General features: G+C 37.3%; 1 protein-coding gene and 1 pseudogene across 2 annotated transcripts; both read right to left on the bottom strand.

Moving 5' to 3' along the window:
• Positions 1-3,564: 3,564 nt before the first annotated feature.
• LOC122135868 lies at positions 3,565-9,148 on the bottom strand (annotated as a pseudogene).
• A 529-nt stretch (positions 9,149-9,677) lies between these two features.
• LOC109060912 lies at positions 9,678-17,884 on the bottom strand. Of its 2 annotated transcripts, XM_019078063.2 has the most exons (7): positions 17,605-17,884; positions 15,622-16,190; positions 13,585-13,662; positions 13,405-13,494; positions 13,188-13,292; positions 11,586-11,757; positions 11,172-11,505 (listed from the first exon to the last, which is right to left on the bottom strand). In XM_019078063.2, the coding sequence occupies exons 1-7, from the start codon at positions 17,846-17,848 to the stop codon at positions 11,318-11,320; spliced, it is 1,446 nt and encodes a 481-aa protein (XP_018933608.2). In that variant the 5' UTR covers positions 17,849-17,884; the 3' UTR covers positions 11,172-11,317. The 2 variants fall into 2 exon arrangements, with proteins under 2 accessions (XP_018933609.2, XP_018933608.2); XM_019078064.2 differs by lacking the exons at positions 11,172-11,505; positions 11,586-11,757 and adding an exon at positions 9,678-9,810 and having other exon boundaries at positions 17,605-17,883.

Raw genomic sequence — 17,884 nt, 5'->3', positions numbered from 1 at the left:
ATCACGATCGGTTCGCGCTGCACTGGTCCAAACTGATAAACAGTCCGTCAACCACACAATAAGTATCGTTACCGGACTTTCTGGTGCGCCATGCCGCGGGCTGTTTTGATTTTGTTTCCTGGTACTTCCTCACCGCCTCGTCACCTCGCTTTCTGATTGGCTACACGCCACAGTCCACAGGCTGCGTGATCGTTTGTCCTCGGGGGACACCACACACGAGAAGAAATCGGGCCAAATAAATCCAACATGTTGGATATCCCCGATTTGAGATCGGAGCGGTCCCGACGTCCTTCCGAGCAGAGGAAATCAGTCTTAACACGCCACACACGGCAGGAATATTTGATCAGATTATTTTACGATAATCGGAGCATCCTAAGATTGTCGGAAGGGGTGAATCGGGGCTAAAATCGGCCTTATTATCCTGCCGTGTGAACCAGCCTTAAGCTGTCAACATAAAGCTAAAAAAGACCAAAAAACATGCAGAAACAAATGTTGAGTCTTACCTGTGAAAGATAATACCCCGAGATCTGTTTTTATTAATGTGCGACGGTTTGTAGATGCCCAAGCTGCCGACGAATCAGGTATGTTTTCCTCTGTCCCGAAGTGAGAGTTATGGAGAGTTGCCCGCTCTAATATGGCGGCGACGTTGACGTGCGGTCGAGCGGCCAATGAGGCGTCTAGCTATTTATATGTCTATGGATTGCCGCTGCTGACACTGCCATCAAGCTAGGTGGGCGTGGCTTCTGCAACCAGCGTTTTTGCCCATTTTCAATTATCCGAGAGAAGGCCAATTTATACTTCTGCGTCGAGTGTACGCCGTAGTGTACGTCGTAGGCTACGCATGTAGGCGCCGCCGTCGTGAGCATTTATACTTCTGCGTATGTCTGTTTTGCTCCGCAGTTACAACGCCAAAACGCTAGTTGACGCGAGCGGGTTCCACTGTGTTTACATTCCTCGATCCTCGCGGGCTTCTATGAACAATGGCTTTGAATTCGCTGCCATTTGGCAGTCTTTGTAATCTCCCGAAGAGGAGTCATACAGATGGCTGTATTTCCCAGGGGGGAAGGAAGTCGACCGGAAGTTGAAGTCGGCCGCGTGCCGCCATCTTGTAGCAGAACTTCACTTGCGTTAGCATCCCATTGACTCCCATTCATTTTGGCGTCACTTTGACAGCGAATAACTTTACATCTTTGGCGTTTAAAGACTCCATTTGTCCATTATTTATTTCTAAAGATACACGACAATGTATAAAGGGCTCCATTACCTTCTATGTTACATTATGGCCCCGTAGAAACAGTTTTTGTAAAAATAGGCTAACGATTGCATCATAACCACTCGACTCTCTGTCGCACAGTAGAGAAATTACCGTACAGACAGGAGGAGAAGCTCGCAGGCAATCGGGGAGACGTCAAGAGATAGGGCGTACTGGCGTTACATTTTAAAATACTATACAAAATAATTAATCAGAATACTTACTCCTGCTCACTCACGCCAAAGAACTCCCCGCTCAAGCTCGCTGTTTCTGCAAGATTAACGATGGCAGTTTGCACGCACAGCTACTAGAAGATTTACATCTGTCAGGCAGGTTGCTGACGTCATCAAGCTTAGTTTGAGTCTGCGCGTCAGAAACGGAAGTGCTAAAAATCGCTAAAAACGGGCTTCACTTGTCTCAATTGAGTTCCAATGGGGTCGCTGTGTCCATTTCTTTTACTGTCTATGGTATTTCCTCACTTCTTCAATTAATCGCTCGGTCACTTGGTCCATTTCCATGTTGGCTCTTCACTGAATTTCGGAATTTAAAAATGGCGGGCGGTCTGGAGTGCAGAAGATCATTCCGGAAATGCGTAGGAGGAAACGTGATACTACCAAGCCGACCAATCACAGATCTTGCAGTCCGCGTCGTCGCGACGCGTAGTTACATTTTTGAGGAGGTGCGCGTCAGGGTACGGCATAGCGTACCTACTACACGCACCTGACGCAGAAGTATAAACTGGCCTAGAGTCGCACGGTGACGCGCTGCCAAGATGTCAACGGCCCGCTCTGCACACTTTGAGCTTCAAAAATGCTCTAAAGGAGTCTACGGGTGACGTCACGGATACTACGTCCATGTTTTCAGTCCCATAGACTCCCCATGTTAAAATGCCCAACTTTACAGCAGAAAAAAAAAAAATATTTACAGCCTGGTTCAAAAAATGATTTTGGTCTATATCGCAAATTTTGCCTTTCATGACAACTGTGATGGGTGTGAATTTTTTTATAACTCTTCCGTTTAAATTATATTAAGCCTGTGGCAGGTGGATTGCTGCTGCTGACCATAGACTGTAAAAAAATATGGACGTAGTGTCCGTGACGTCACCCATAGACTCCTCAATAGCGGTTTTGAAGCTCAAAAGTGTGCAGAGCGGACCGTCGCCATCCTGGCAGCGTGTCACCGCGCGACTCTCCCGGAAAATCGAAAATGGGCAAAAAGGCGGGAGCTGGTTGCTGAAGCCACGCCCACCTAGCGCGACGGCATTGTCAGCAGCGGCAATCCACATGTCACTCAAGTGGCCACGCCCTTAATTATGCAGAACTTTAAGGCTTAATATAATTTAAACGGATGAGTTATAAAAAAAATTCACCCCCCTCACAGTTGTCATGAAGGGAAAAATTAGCAATATAGACCAAAATCATTTTTTGCACCAGGCTGTAAACATGTTTTTTTCTGCTGTAAAATTGGGCATTTTAACATGGGGAGTCTATGGGACTGACTCCCTTTTGCAGCCAGCCTCAAGCGGCCAGTCGATGAATTGCAGTTTAAGTCACTTCCTTATTGGCTTCACGAGAGAGAGCGGGAGGTTGCCGCTCGCTGCTGACACCGCCGTCGCACTAGGTGGGTGTGGCTTCAGCAACCAGCTCCCGTCTTTTTGCCCATTTTCGATTATCCGGGAAAGACAGGCGGTGACGCACTGCCAAAATGGCAAACACCCCGCCCCGCCCACTTTGCGCTTCAAAACGCTCTTCAGGAATCTACGGGTGACGTCACGGACGCTACGTCCATGTTTTTATACAGTCTATGGTTTACTGCCCAACACTGGTAAAAAGATACACTGAAGGACAGATTAAGACATTTGAGCCAATCATGTTGCTCAGTGCACATCGCCCCATATTACATGGTACTGAACACAGATGCCTGGTTACTCTCAAAACTGCCCGTCCCTGGTACACAGTTTACCCGTTTTTCAGCCTAAAGCAGTTACATGCAGAAGTTACATGAACTCAATGTCCTTATGGACGATACCTTGATCACTGTATGTTTAAACAGATACATTCAACAGTGTAATATGTTCTTAAATGAGATTAATACAATCAATGCAAAATTAACAAAATTAAAGAATTCCATAACAACAAATGTCTCCACACAAGTCCAGCAAATAATAGTGATCTTCAGAAATGTTATGCACACTTTTGTGTGTCAAGCTGAACACCACCAAGTAAAATTTTTCTAACTCAAAATGTTTACACGTTATGCAGCGATACTAGCAACAATACTAGCAAATATTTTCATGCTGTTGAAAAGGTATGTCAAGATAAGATCTGAAAACTGTTTATTTCATTTTGTGGGGTTTTCCAATACATTTACCACTTTTTTTTATAACCAGCCTACATTCAACTGTAAGACGGCATACTTAATATCAGCTGTAAACACTAACATAAACTCCCAAAACATGCCATGATCATTACTATATTCTTTGGTATACTAACATAAAAGTTAAAAACAGGAAGAGGCAATGAACAATAATGGGTGATTAAGTAATAAACTGTGTAAGTCATTAACCCACAAATAATTTAGCCAATTAATAGCATTAATTAAATTGCGGAGTAAAAAAAAACAACAAAACAAAATCCAACAATTTTCCCCAAAACCTGTAACTGAATCTCCAAAAAAACAAATGAAAATAAAAAAATTAAAAGATTGCATAAAGGTAAATAGGAGGCATCCATTGAAATACTAAATATCTAAAGTAACACATTAATAATAATTATTTGCTGATCACAATAAGACAAGCTATAACTAAGATTTCCATCTCTGATGCTTAAAATTATGTATTAAAATGCAACATCACCTATTTAACAAGAATGCATCTATCTACGGTAGCTGTAAGGAACCGGTTAAAAACCAACCAAAGTATATTACAGGAAAAATGGAATGGTTAGAAAAAAAAATTGTTAAATTAACTTCATTGCAAAGCATACATTCTTATTGTGTAAACAGAGAACGTCTTAAAAGCATAATCAACATAATATCATTTTTGTCTGTTCTACGTTTTCTTCGGCTCTTCGTTCTTGTCATCCAAATAGCCTGGAAAGCTTTCTGCTGGTTCCCACGTGTTCTGAAACTTTGCACCACTAAGAAAAATAAATAAATTGTAAACAGGAAATTAAACATCAGGGAATTTTTTTTTTTTTTAATTTTTTTTAAAGCATGGCTTAAACCTGTCTGGTATTTAAAAATAATGAATTGAGTTTAGTTTTGGGAGCTTCCACAGTTGCAATGTGTCTAAATTAATAGAATAGTAAATGTACAATAATCTTTTAAAACCTCTCCCAGTCTTTAAAAAACAATAAATAAATAAATACTGATAATAATTATGTAAGTAACATGCTCATCTCAATGATTAAGAAACGCTGATGTTATTGCGTTAAGTGCAAATACTGGCACTTGTATCGAGAGGATCTATCCTCACTTAAAAATACTTATACCAAATGTTTTTACTGGTAATTTTTTGTATTTATTGTGAAAATGAATGCACAAACTTAGTGGGGAAAAATTAACTGCAGCTCTCATTTTAACAGAGAGAGCTGATACTGATAGTCAGAAACATCACTATATTACTGTATATACAACTCACTATATAAAACTACATCCAAATGTGACATTTATAACAGGTTTATTTTAAGATGGTTTTAATTTCACTTCAATGAAACAAGCTGAATGGTGCTGGCAGTTCTCTTTGATGGTCGAAGACTTACCACAATGTGCAAGGCATCCACTTTGACCCGAACTTTCATTTCTTCCCTTTGAAAATTAAATGAATATAAGAGTAAAGCATAATGTTGTTGTTTTTTCTCAAAATGATTTGAAGGCTAATGGGTTGATGCATAAATGACACACTTCATTCCTACCTTATTGTTTCTCCATCTCAGAATATTTTCAACAGGAAACACGCCATTGTATGCATCATGAGAACAGTCTAGAGGAAAAACATCGCTCAGAACTTTCAAATATAACAAGATGATCTGCACAACAATAGCACTAATCAAATACTGAATCCAGTCACTTATTGTATGTTGTGCAATGAACATTTTTCCATTTTTGTAATATTACCTGACATCTTCCGCTTTCTTGGAGGAGAACGGAGTCCTGACTCATCACTTGAACTGGCATGTTTTTCCGTTGTTTACTTTTTCAGTTTCATTCACAGCGGGTGCCTCTGATCCATTTGCATCCTCACTAATCTGAATTTGGCATGAGGCGGTGGACATGACAGCATAGACCTTCCTGACACTTGACTGTCCAACACTGGACTCCGACAGGGTTCCTGGCCTTGAGTCCAGGCTTTCTGCTGCACTTTGGGATGATAGTTGTGTCTCGCTGGTCTCAGGTACGTTCACTGCACTGTGTTTGCTTGCAGATCCAGGACTTGTATCTGCTGTAGCCATATTATGCATTTTGCTCAAAATATCCTGTTTTGAAGAGTTATTGTTCAAGAGAGAACTTTTTGAGGACAAAGCAGCCTCCAGCTGGGAGTCTGAGATTCTTTGGAGACGAACCTCAAACCTTTTAGCTTTAATATCCTTGGGAACAATAAGGTTTGTGTGGATCCGTTTATGCATGGTTAAAGCACACTGAGTGGCAAACCTTCGCTCACACTGACTGCAGCTGACCTGAGGTTGAACTTCCTGACTGTGTGCGGTGAGCCCCTGAAGAGTAGTGAACAGCTGCCCACACCTGTTGCAATTCTTAGGCATTGGGCAATTGTGACTCTTGAACAGGAGGTCCGTTTTAAACCTCCTTTTACATTTACGACAGATATACACACTAGGGACCTGGTGCAGGGCTCTGGAGGGGCTAGACTGGAGGTCGCACTCATCCGATGAACAACACAGACAGTGCCTCTGCATGCTGAGCTGCTGTCGGTCTCGAAGACCACGAGCAACACTTACATCATTAGCGTACTTTGGCGTTTTGATTAATTTCCTTTTTTTCATCACCTCTGATTTTGGGGTTTTTGTTAATATGTCCACACTTGTAGATGGTCCATTTTCAATGATTTTAGATGTGGTCTGTGATATGGTCTTGCTTGATGATTTCCGGCCTCTCACTCGTGGCGCATTGGTGGGACAAACTATTTTCTGTTTTATCACATGTTGTGTGCATTTCGTCTCTTGGCATTTGGTCTTATGGCTGTTTTCAGCAATAACACAGATTTTCTGAACCTTTCGACCTAATGAATCAACACAAAAAAAATAAAAAAATGCAAATTAGTACTGTTTAAACTCAGTGAACTCAGCACAACAAGTTGATGAAAAATATTAATATTATTTATATATTATTATAGTATATTTTTTATATTTTGAATTAGTTTTTATTTTCAGTTTTCTTTTAAAGTTTCAACCATTTTTCAAGCCATTTTTATTAGTTTTAGATTGTTTTATACTTTCATACTTAACTTTAATTTATTTGTTTTAGTAATTTTAGTACTTCAGCATTTCATTTTCATTTAGTTTAAGATTTTTTACTCATATTCATATTTATTTCAGCTTTATTTCAATTAACAAAAAATATTTTAAATAGTTTTACCCCAGATTATGTGAGGATGTCACTGCAAAATGTTTTGAAAAATACCATTAAATTAAAATAACAATAAAGTGTTGTCACTTTAATTCTGTATCATCTTAGCGATTCATATGTCAGTGAGAACAAACTCTAGTAACTTAGAAATAACTTCACAGTTTATAACATTTCCAGTTTTTTATATAATCTTTATTTTTATTTTGTAGTGGCACTTCCCTGAGATGTATGTCTATTGCTATTTATTATCATTAAAAAATTATCCAAAAATAGTAGTACCTGGTGTGCCTGACTGTGTCACCTCTGGTTCTGAGACATTCTCTGCTCTTTTTTTAGGCCCCTGTAATACACAAAACATGGTGAAAATGATTAATGAAAGAGCACAAATGATTCTACAGAAGATAATACATTTTCAACAGTATGTCAGTAAAATGACAGATTGACAATCACTGCTATTCATTTTAAATTATTTAACAAAATGTTGTACTTCTGCATATATGTGGAAAACCGCACAAAAATAACAACATTGATTCTATGCAGATTTGCACTGCACTGAAAACAAGTGAAAGCAATGAGCACAGGACACGTGCCTGTCCACTCACCACTGCCTCCGGTGTGATAGTGTCAGAGCTCTGTACATCAGGCTGAGAATTCACATGTGACACTTCCACCTCTTCATCTTCTCTTTTGAATTCGCTCCTCTGGGCCCTAATGATGGCTTCTGTCTTTTGCTGCTCACATTCCTCCAACTGCTGCTTCAACAAGTCGATCTCCCTCCAGCTCTGGGTGATCTCCATTCTGGTCTCCAGCAGCACTTTGCTGAATATTTTGACTATCTCTGAGGTCGTTGTCACCATGAGCCCTTGAATTAGGACCCTGAACTTAGCCGATAAGGCATCCTCCACTTCCATTGTGGGTCGCTGGTGATTTCTTACACCGAAAGGGCAGACTTACTGCCAGCGGCCAAAGCCTTCTTATTGAGTCAAGTTGAAAACCAATTTCAGGTTACCTTTCAAAAGAGGAGACATATTAAGATATAGAAGATAGAAATGTTCATGATCCGTTACAACTAAGTTATGCTTCTTAGTCACCGAAACTCACGTTAGTTGATATATTTTGAGATTGTTTTGAGACGGTTTCTGTGAACTGCTGAGTTTAGTGTTATTTTATATCATCTGGCTGCCTACTTTAAGACATTCTTTGAAGCATCAAATAAATCATCCACATTCATGTTTTGCACAATATGCCATTTCATACAAATTGTAAAATGTGTATGAATTCAGAGTTTTAATAGAGTACTACTATAAAATGGTAGCTATTATTCCAAATATGCATCATTAGCAACGTAATTTTTAGGAAAACCTAACATTAAGTGAAAATTATATTTAATAAATAACATTAAATACAATTTTTAAAAACCTAGCAAAAGTCTATTTGAAGAGTTCAGATGCAAAAGCCTCTAAGTGGCATTTGAAATTTTCTTCTTAGATGAGCATTTTTATCAGGCTCCTATGTGTAGGTTTAGTCTTTTTTACTTTAATGGCAATGATTAGGTTCTTTTTTTTTTTTTTACATTAAAGAGAAATAACAGAACATAAACATAGGAGCCTGAGAAAAATACTAATTTTAGAAGAAAATTTCAGACGGCACTTAGTGGCTTTTGCATCTGAACACTTTGTGTATTATGTTTAGGTGCTTCTGATTCTTTCAAAACATATGAACATTTAAAAATACAGACAAGCCCAGCATTTATGTCAGTGATCAAATGACTTCAGGATAGTTACTGATCATCTATTTGTCACCACGAACAAGCAGAAAATCTTAAGATGTTTACAAAATACATGCATTTTGTGGACACTTTAAAAATTTGCAACAAACATTTTTTTATTATTATTATTATTATTATTTTTTTTTTTTTTTTACTTAACGTTACCTGGTTTAATTACGGTTGATAGTTATTAACAATACCAACACTGAAATCAAAACTGGGAGTGAAAGAAAGATTTTTACGGCAAGCTGACTGTGCAGGTTTTAAAAGGACATGACACGTGATGCCTCTGAAAAGAAAAAAAAAAAACGTGGATGGAGGGCATTTCTCTCGTTTAAAGGGACATGTCTGCTAAAGCAAGCAGGCTAAGCACGAAAACTGATTTCTCCCCCAAAAATGCATAAAAAAAATATTTGTTCTGATCTAATATGCCACGCTTTCTGTAAACTAACCAAGATAAAATGGTCACGTTGTTTTCATAGATAACCTGCACTGTTAAGTTACTAGAAAAGCTACAACTTCTCACCTCATCAATAGTCTGAAGCGGGAATCATTTACTGATGGCGATTGCCAATCCTGGAAACGAGCACCACTAGTAGAACACATAGCCTATACACTCAAAGGTAAACAAATATTTCATAAAAGAGAAGCTTACCTTCGATGAAATATAAATTTTGCCCGTTTGAGACGAGCTCTGAATCCCTCAGTCGCTGTGGGAATGTGAAGCGTCACCGCATAACGGGCCGACGGGACAACAAATATCACCGGGACCGTGTCCCACAACATTGCGGACAAACTGCATTTTAACTGTAGTATTGTTGGCATGTGTCTTAACAAAACCTTCTTGTTTTCATGTGTACAAACATATAAACAGTAAACAACCCATTTTGTTTTGTGCAGGAAAATTAAACTTAAAAATGCACTCCATCTACTTTAAGATTCTATTAATTTTAATCTCGCTTTCTTCTCGATCCTTTCTTCAAACCCACCCCACACATGAGAGCTCCCATCAATGTTACAAAGTCTGCCTGACTATATTCCTTAAAAAAAAAAGAAAACATAATAGTGCACACAAAAAAAACAGCAGAGGACAATGTCACGTTTAACTATATTTTATTCACAACTTTACATTCTGAACATCACTTCTTTGAAGCTGTACAAGATATCGCTGGCCCATAGGTAAGAGACTTCTTTCCACAGCAGTTTCCTGCAGGAGAAAAGAAAATCTTAAAAAGATGTTTCACATCATTTTAAAGCTCAGCATTTGAAACTGGAAATTGTGAGGCTTCGCAAAATAAACTGAGATATGGCCTAAACACAAAAAGCTGTTAAAAGCTTAAATAACAAATACACTAAAGTGTAGGAGCACCACCATGTTTTGTCTGCAGTCTATAGATTTTCAGGTTATATGTGGAGCTGATGTAAAATGAATAAAAAATAAAAAAATAAATCCATATTTATTAGTATAAAAGCCGGTCAGCGTTGTAGTTTTTTTTCTGCCCACTGAGGAGTCTGTCTGGCCAACAAGTAAAGCAGCTTCACAATAGCAGATTTTCAGTTGTCTTCTTCATTTACATATGCAATAAAAGATCACAACAAGTCAGGCAGTGTTTCACAGTGGTGGGGGTTAATAGACCCATAGTTAATGGCCTGCTGACTTTCCAACAATGTTTGGCATGGTGATAATAAGCACCATTTGCCTATTTACATGAGTAATGAAATAAAAAAGTTGAGGCAGTCTGTCTTTACTGAATGTATTTTATTCCTGTGATGGCAAAACTGAATTTTCAGCAGCCATTACTCCAGTCTTCAGTGTCACAATATTCTTCAAAAATCATTCTAATATGATAATTTTGTGCTTAAGAAATATTTATTATTATTATAAATGTTGAAAACAGTTGTGCTGTTTTTTTGTGGAAACTGATACATTTATAAATAACTTTACTGTCCCTTTAAATAAAATTAATGTGTCCTTATTGAATAAAAGTATTACCTTCCTTCAAAAATAAATAATTAAATAAATAAAAATTTTAGTGACCCCAAACTTTTGAGCCAGATTTTCTTTCTTTCTTTTTCTTTTTTGTTGTCACCCATCTTCCGAGCACAACAGAACAACTCTTAACGCTGCAGACTGTTAGTATGATGGAGTATCTTTTAATAAGTATGCGCAAACACATTAAAAAACATTTATTTTTATTTTTTTTGTAGAGGATTTTCAAGAACTGTTTGCAGTTCTATATGTCAAGCTCATTTTTAATTCATCCTAACAAATAACAAATATTTTGAGTAGTGACTGTTTATAAGAACTTTCACAAGTTAATTTTTAATATGTAGTGTATTATGTTTTAACTCCAGGAGACTGTTCTCACATTACATATGTTACATGTGTCTGTTTCCCTTGTATTAGGAAAAAAACTAAACTACAGGACTGGGATTTAAAGAAGTCTATGGTTAAGACCATTTCAAAGTTAAACTATTAATATCATGTGGTATCTCAGTAGTGGTAAAATGAAAAATTAGTTTTATTCCTTACAAAGCACTTCACAGTTCTGAAAGAAGAAGCCTGGATGCATTCTTAGTAAATGTTTATTTCCACAACATAGTTTCATAATCCACCAAATACTACAGTTCTGAGTGTTACCTGTTGCTAACAGGGAACTAAATGTATGAACTAGTGAATCAACAGTATCAGAACTAAAAAATAAATAAATACACTACTCATGTTCAGGACTATCCTCAAATGAGTAGGTTCCTTCAAATTCTTCTTCAGCATTGAACTTCTGCTTGCAATTTGTGAGATGTGTTTTTAACTGGCCTCTTCGAAGAACGGTGGCAGGACAGTAGCAGCAATGAAAATGCGCATATTCCCTGCATTTTAAGTTACACTTGACAATTGTGAAATCTGAAAAAAAGTACAAGAAGAGTGAATTAACATGCCTTGACAAAAAAACATTTTAATGAATTTGGAAGCACTATACACACCATCCTGATGGACAGCCAACTTCAGATGATTCTGGACGTGGTTAACAACACTCCCTGACTCTCTTGGCTTGTAGACCCAGGTCTCACAAAAAGGGCAGTGATACTTGTCACAACACTGAGTGCACTTAGAGATACAGGGGCTTTCTCCAGTTCTAAGGACAGTAATATGCGTCTAAAAAAGGATATTTACAATTAAACAATGATTAACTTCTTTAACATCAACATTTTGAATAATAAAATTCACTAACAATTATTTACTCAGCTCTATTAATATTAAAATCTATTATAAATATTCTTACATTTGCAATACCCAGCATGATGTTAGGAAAACAATAAGTCAATTCCAAAAGGGCTAATGTAATACACGAACAATATAACAACAACACATATTGTACTCATTCACTTACTGTTTCACTTGTTGGTGTTGAGTCCATCCTTGTCATGGAGTATGATAACAAATAATCCTCATTATTATGCACGTGCATTAAAGACATCCAGTGTGTCACCAAAATCCCCTATTACGCATTCACGTTAAAATCATCCCCTATGCCAGCTAAAATATTATGTAGTGGATTAGATTATTGTAGTGGATCATCGTGCTACAGTCTGCAGCAAAACCCTCTTCAGTTCCAACAGATAGGCAATGCAATAATGTTGACAATATTTAATTGAAACATGATTTGAATTGGTCCTTTTGCTTGTTTTTTTTTTTTGTTTTTTTTTTTTATAATGTGAAGTTTTTTTATTTATTTTTTTTGTGCATGTAATGTATTTAATAACCTAAATTCATTCAATTATATTTGCCTTTTTTATATTTTACACTTTTTGGAAGTTTTTTTTTTTTTTTTTTCAATATATACATATATATACATATACACAAAACATTTTCTTTAATCTGTTCAATCCATTAAATCAAATGATCTGTTGATCATTTCTCTGATCATTTTTTAAATTGTTAATTGCAGTCTCATTCTAGTAATTACATTTTTCACTGTCAACCAAGCAAGCATAAACATAAACAAAAATCTGTCCTACTAGCACAGCAGGATTGTCTACCCATACAATGTTTTAAAGGGATAGTTCACCCAAAAATGAAAATTCTGGGTGAACTCTCACTCATGTCGTGTCAGTTGTGTTTCTGTCTATGCAGGGTCAGAAGAAAGCTCTTGGATTTCATCAAAAAAAAAAATCTTAATTTGTGTTCTGAAGAAGAACGAAGGTCTTACGGGTTTGTAATTACATGAGAGTGAGAAATTAACAACATAATTTTCATTTTTGGGTGAACTATCCCTTAAACATTATATGGGTAGACCATCCTATGCTAGCAGGACAGATTTTCAAAACACCTAAGCTAATACATTTGTTTAAAATAATCTATTTGTCTATTTATCTATTATTCTAATTGTTAAGTTATACATATATAATGTCAATTTTAAATGTTTCTTTTTTCCAATTAGCTTTCTTCCATAACATCTAAGCAATATAACCCCTAAGGAATTACCTTTATTCACACAATTGCATCAGAAATAAGAGGAATTCATGTATGATTCATCATCATACAAGCAATTAAGAGATGAAATCTTTGAGCCTGTGAACTCTAACCTTTGCTCTCCTTCGAAGGTAATCCCTGCGGTTGTGTAGCATCTTAGTGCATCGTACGATCACCTCTGCCTCCCGTCCATAAAACTGCGGCAATGCAGAAATTATCTGTGTAAAAGTAAACCACAATACACTCTCTGTAAACATGACTTTATCTTCATTCATTTCAGGTAATCAAAATGGATCATCTCATCAGACGGAAAAATGAAGAGGACTGAACCTTCGCTATAATCGGACCCCACTCGATGTTCCTGCTATAGCAGGCCCTCTGCCACACCTGAAACTGGGTCAGGACCTCCCTGGCCACAACCTGGTGAAAACACAAGAAACAAAGTAATACTGGTCACTTGATGATCGTTCAAAAGCCTTTAAATGAAATTCACTTTGTATAACTGCTTACACTGAACGTCCTCTGCTTGTTTATGGGCTGTAAATTTCCTTGTTCCGTGGAAATGTGCTCTGCAAACCTTTGGCCCATCTACAACAAACACAACAACAAATTAGTAAACCACAATTTCCATTGTTAATTTTGTATCAGTTTGGATGCATTTAGAACCATTTCTATGCTTCCGTAATATTCTGCTTAAAAAAACATGTTTTGTGGTAGACTGACTGCTTTGAATTAAAATAGAGTTAATTCTCAGGTTATGTATACTATCACATGCAAATAACACATGCTTGTTTATTATCATAACAGACAAAGATAGAGTCTGCAAAAAGAGAGACAATATTCATTTAAAATTATATTTCATATGGTGTGCTGAATGTTTGTCAGAAATATCTGCAGTCTTGCATTAGTCAGAAGGAATAATAAAACTTATCCAATAACAAATATCAAATTAAATATTCCCAATTTAATGTCTTACTAGCATTTACTGCTTTTGTTGGAAAAAAGTATACAAATCCATCAGATAATGACCTGTATGTGGGGAATAATAGTTGTCCGACTACAATCACTCCAGGAGAGGCAGGCATCAAGACACAATGCTGCTGGAGATCACATCTTGTGGAAATGGCTGAGCAGGAGGTCGTGTATTGTCCAACAAGAGTGTTCATCAATCCAAAAAAAAACACTGAAAAGTCTGAATGGAAGACTGAAATGGATCTAGAGGATTTTGGACTAACTTTAGTGACTTGATGATGTGGGGCTGATTGTCAGAAACAAGAAAGAGAGGTGCTACCATTTGCTACATCTGATGGTTCATTTACTTTTTCCAACAAAAAATGCCATGAAAGTTGAAGCTACAGGGACACATCACAATTTAAGTGAAGGCCAGGGTACCTTTTAAGTCAAAATATAAAGTGTAAAGTAAGACATTCTCAGGAAAAAGGATGTGCTACATACATACTCTGTCTTTACTGTTGTTTGGAAGGAATATATAAAAACATTAAATACATAATATATACCAGCTATTACACACTGATCATACAACAGCAAATTAACTCCTGTTGATGAAAATCAGGAATAAAACCTAAATAAGTTTCCTCATCTTTCCATAATGAAAATATTCCATGCATAACAGTTTGTACACATCTTGTTTAGTTGTCTCTAAGGTGGCAACTATGGGACAGTAGTATCTTCTTGAGTTTTAACAGAGCAGACCATTTATAACATCTAAACATGAATTGATCCAATCAGTTCAAACTGAATTTCCAAACATATTAGTTATGTTTATTTCCCTCCTCTTCCATGGACTTTCAGTAAATGAGCTTTCATTTGCCTGGGATTCAGAAAGCTCTTTCCACAAATAAGGGCAATTGTAAGTCTTCCCCGCGTAGCTGTGTCGCCTGAGATGAACTCGCAGGTTGGTGGCTCGATTGAATCTCATCCCGCATTGAGCGCAGCTGAAGAGTTTCTCTCCGAGTGTGAATGTTCTGATGCTGCCTGAAGTTGCTCATTCGAGCGAAGGCCTTGCCGCAGTGCGGACAGACGTGAGGTCGCTCCCCTGATTGGTTTTCGCTGGTGAGCCTTGAGCTCGAAGTTGTACGCGAACGTCTGATCGCACTGCGAACAGCTCAGAGGCTTCTTGCCCTTGTGGATCAGCGAATGAGCCTTGAGGTCGCATGCTCTCACAAACTTTTTCCCACACTGGGTGCAATGGTGGGATCTTTCTGCATGGATTTGTTCAGGCGTCCCATGTTTGTCCTGAGAGAAACGCTGTGGGTACTGTGCATGGCTGATTGCTTTCTCGCTTGGACAAACATCAATGTGAGAATAGAGGACAGAACCTTTTGAACCAGGATAACTTTGTCCATTTTCTGGTTGGACAAATGAATGTGACCTCTCTGGAATGCTAGACAGCATCAGCTCTGTTGTGCATAAATGACTATGTTGTGCCCTAATACCTTGATGTACCAATGTGCTGACTGAATAAGGTGTGAAATATGAGGTTGCGTCTGGGATGTCGAGAGAGTTTAGACCTGGAAAGCTTTCTACCTGTATCTCCTCCTGATCACAAGGTCCTCTGAGCTCTCCCTGACTCGGATCAGCCATTTCTGCATGGCATCCGTCATCTCTGTTGACGCTGTCCCACACCGGAACCATCTCTTCCTCCTCCTTGACAGGTAGAAGATCCAGCTCCGTTTCGGTTTTCACTCTGCTGTTTGGCGAAGACGCCGGCAAGTCCTTGTGCGCATCCTGAGCCTTAGGACTTTGTAAAAGTCTTGAGGGGTTTGAGTCCATTTCCTTATCGAGAGTAAAGTTTTTGTTGGATTTGTCTAAATTGCTCACTGTGGGTTTGAAGTCACTAGTGGACTCACTGTGAATGACTGAATTGCCCAGAATCCTCTGTAGAAAATCCTGATGAATCTGTGCGTTGGAGTTAGGTGTGACAATCTCTTTTGCATTCTGTCTGTGTACATCATTCTTCTCCATAGAGTGTGTGTGTGCTGTAGTTTGTTTGTTAGTCTCCAGGCGTTGTCTGGCACTCCACACATCTTCAGTTAGTGTAGGTTGATTGGTAGATTGATCTCTCAGGCTTAGGCCTAAACAAAGGCTGTCTGCTCCTGCACCAGAAGAAAGGAAACAAAATTAAGGAACAGCACAAAAAGTATTTGAACATATGAAGAACATATGGGACCCTGGACCACAAAACCAGTCTTAAGTCGCTGGGGTATATTTTTAGCAATAGCCAAAAAAACATTGCATGGGTCAGAATTATCAATTTTTCTTTTATGCCAAAAATCATAAGGATATTAAGTAAAGATCATGTTCCATGAAGATATTTTGTAAATTTTTCTACCGTAAATATATCAAAACCTAATTTTTGATTAGTAATATGCATTGCTAAGAACTTGGATAATTTTAAAGGTGATTTTCTCAATATTTTGTATTTTTTGCACCCTCAGAGTCCAGATTTTCAAATAATTGTATCCTCACAAACCATACATCAATGGAAAGCTTATTTATTCAACTTTGAGATGATGTTAAAATTAAAAAAAAAAACAAAAAAAAAAAAACACCTATAATCATTTGCTTTTGAGAATGGAGAAAGAACTGCACACTGTTGTAGCTTGCAAATATCTATTAAATTGAAAATTTATATTTTGAGATTCTTCAGACATTTTAAAGGACATGCTTTGGTGAACTTCCAAGGGCAGGAATACAACCATGATAATAAGAGTAGTATTACTAAGACTAACAATAAGAAATAGTTTTAAAAGGTCCTGAGATAGATAGATAGATAGATAGATAGATAGATAGATAGATAGATAGATAGATAGATAGATAGATAGATAGATAGATAGATAGATAGATAGATAGATAGATAGATAGATTCATAATGTTGTAAAGAATGTCTGTATGAGTGTGGATTAGTAATAGAAAAGATAAATATGGTTATTTTATATATATATATATATATATATATATATATATATATATATATTATTATTATTATTATTATTATTAATAATAGGTCAAATTTAAATGTAAAATAAGATGTTTAGTATTATATTTATTTAAATCTATGTATTTCAGATTTAGCCTATTTAATTCTAGTGTCTTGTTATTGTCCAGTTTTAGATACGTATACTGTAACCAGTGTTATTTCAGTATTATTTATATACTAGCATTTTTTAAATACTTTTAATTAGCTTTGTTATTTTTATTGGGATTTTTTTTTATTTTTATATTTACCTTCGCCTAAAATTATTTTTATTTCAGTGTGAGTAGTTTTAGCATTTCAACTTGTTTTATTTCAGTTACATGTTTACATCTAATACATTTATTTTATTTTATTACAGTTGACGGTTTTTAAAGTAAAATGGTTTTTAATAGCCTGCATTTGGGTCTGACTCAGAGATGCTGGAATAGGCTTCAGTCCTCCCTACATACTGTAGGATAAGATATATCGGGAAAGGATGGATGGATGGATTTGAATAGTTTAAGTTATGAATAACAGCAGAAGTTGAAGCTCACCCCGGACTGTCTCTACTGGCTGGCTCTCATCTCTGCTGCTGGACTCTCCTGTCCGTGCACAGTCCAGGCACCGTGTCTTCCTCCCCCGTTCCCATTCCCGCTCCCTCTCCCTCAGTTTACTCTCAGACAACTGCAACCTTCGTTTCAAGACCTCCACCTCCTGTTTTCGTTGACCCACTTCCTTGAGGAAGCTGTCCTCCACCAGCCTGGTTATCAACATGGCTGACTTGAGGACGGTCTCCATGACAACGGAGAGCTGAGACTGGAATGTGAGGAACAG

This window comes from Cyprinus carpio, chromosome B1 (genome assembly GCF_018340385.1).
Source record: "Cyprinus carpio isolate SPL01 chromosome B1, ASM1834038v1, whole genome shotgun sequence".
NCBI lineage: Eukaryota > Metazoa > Chordata > Actinopteri > Cypriniformes > Cyprinidae > Cyprinus > Cyprinus carpio.
The sequence above is the reverse complement of the archived record's forward strand: the minus strand, read 5'-3'. Positions and strand labels throughout refer to the sequence as shown.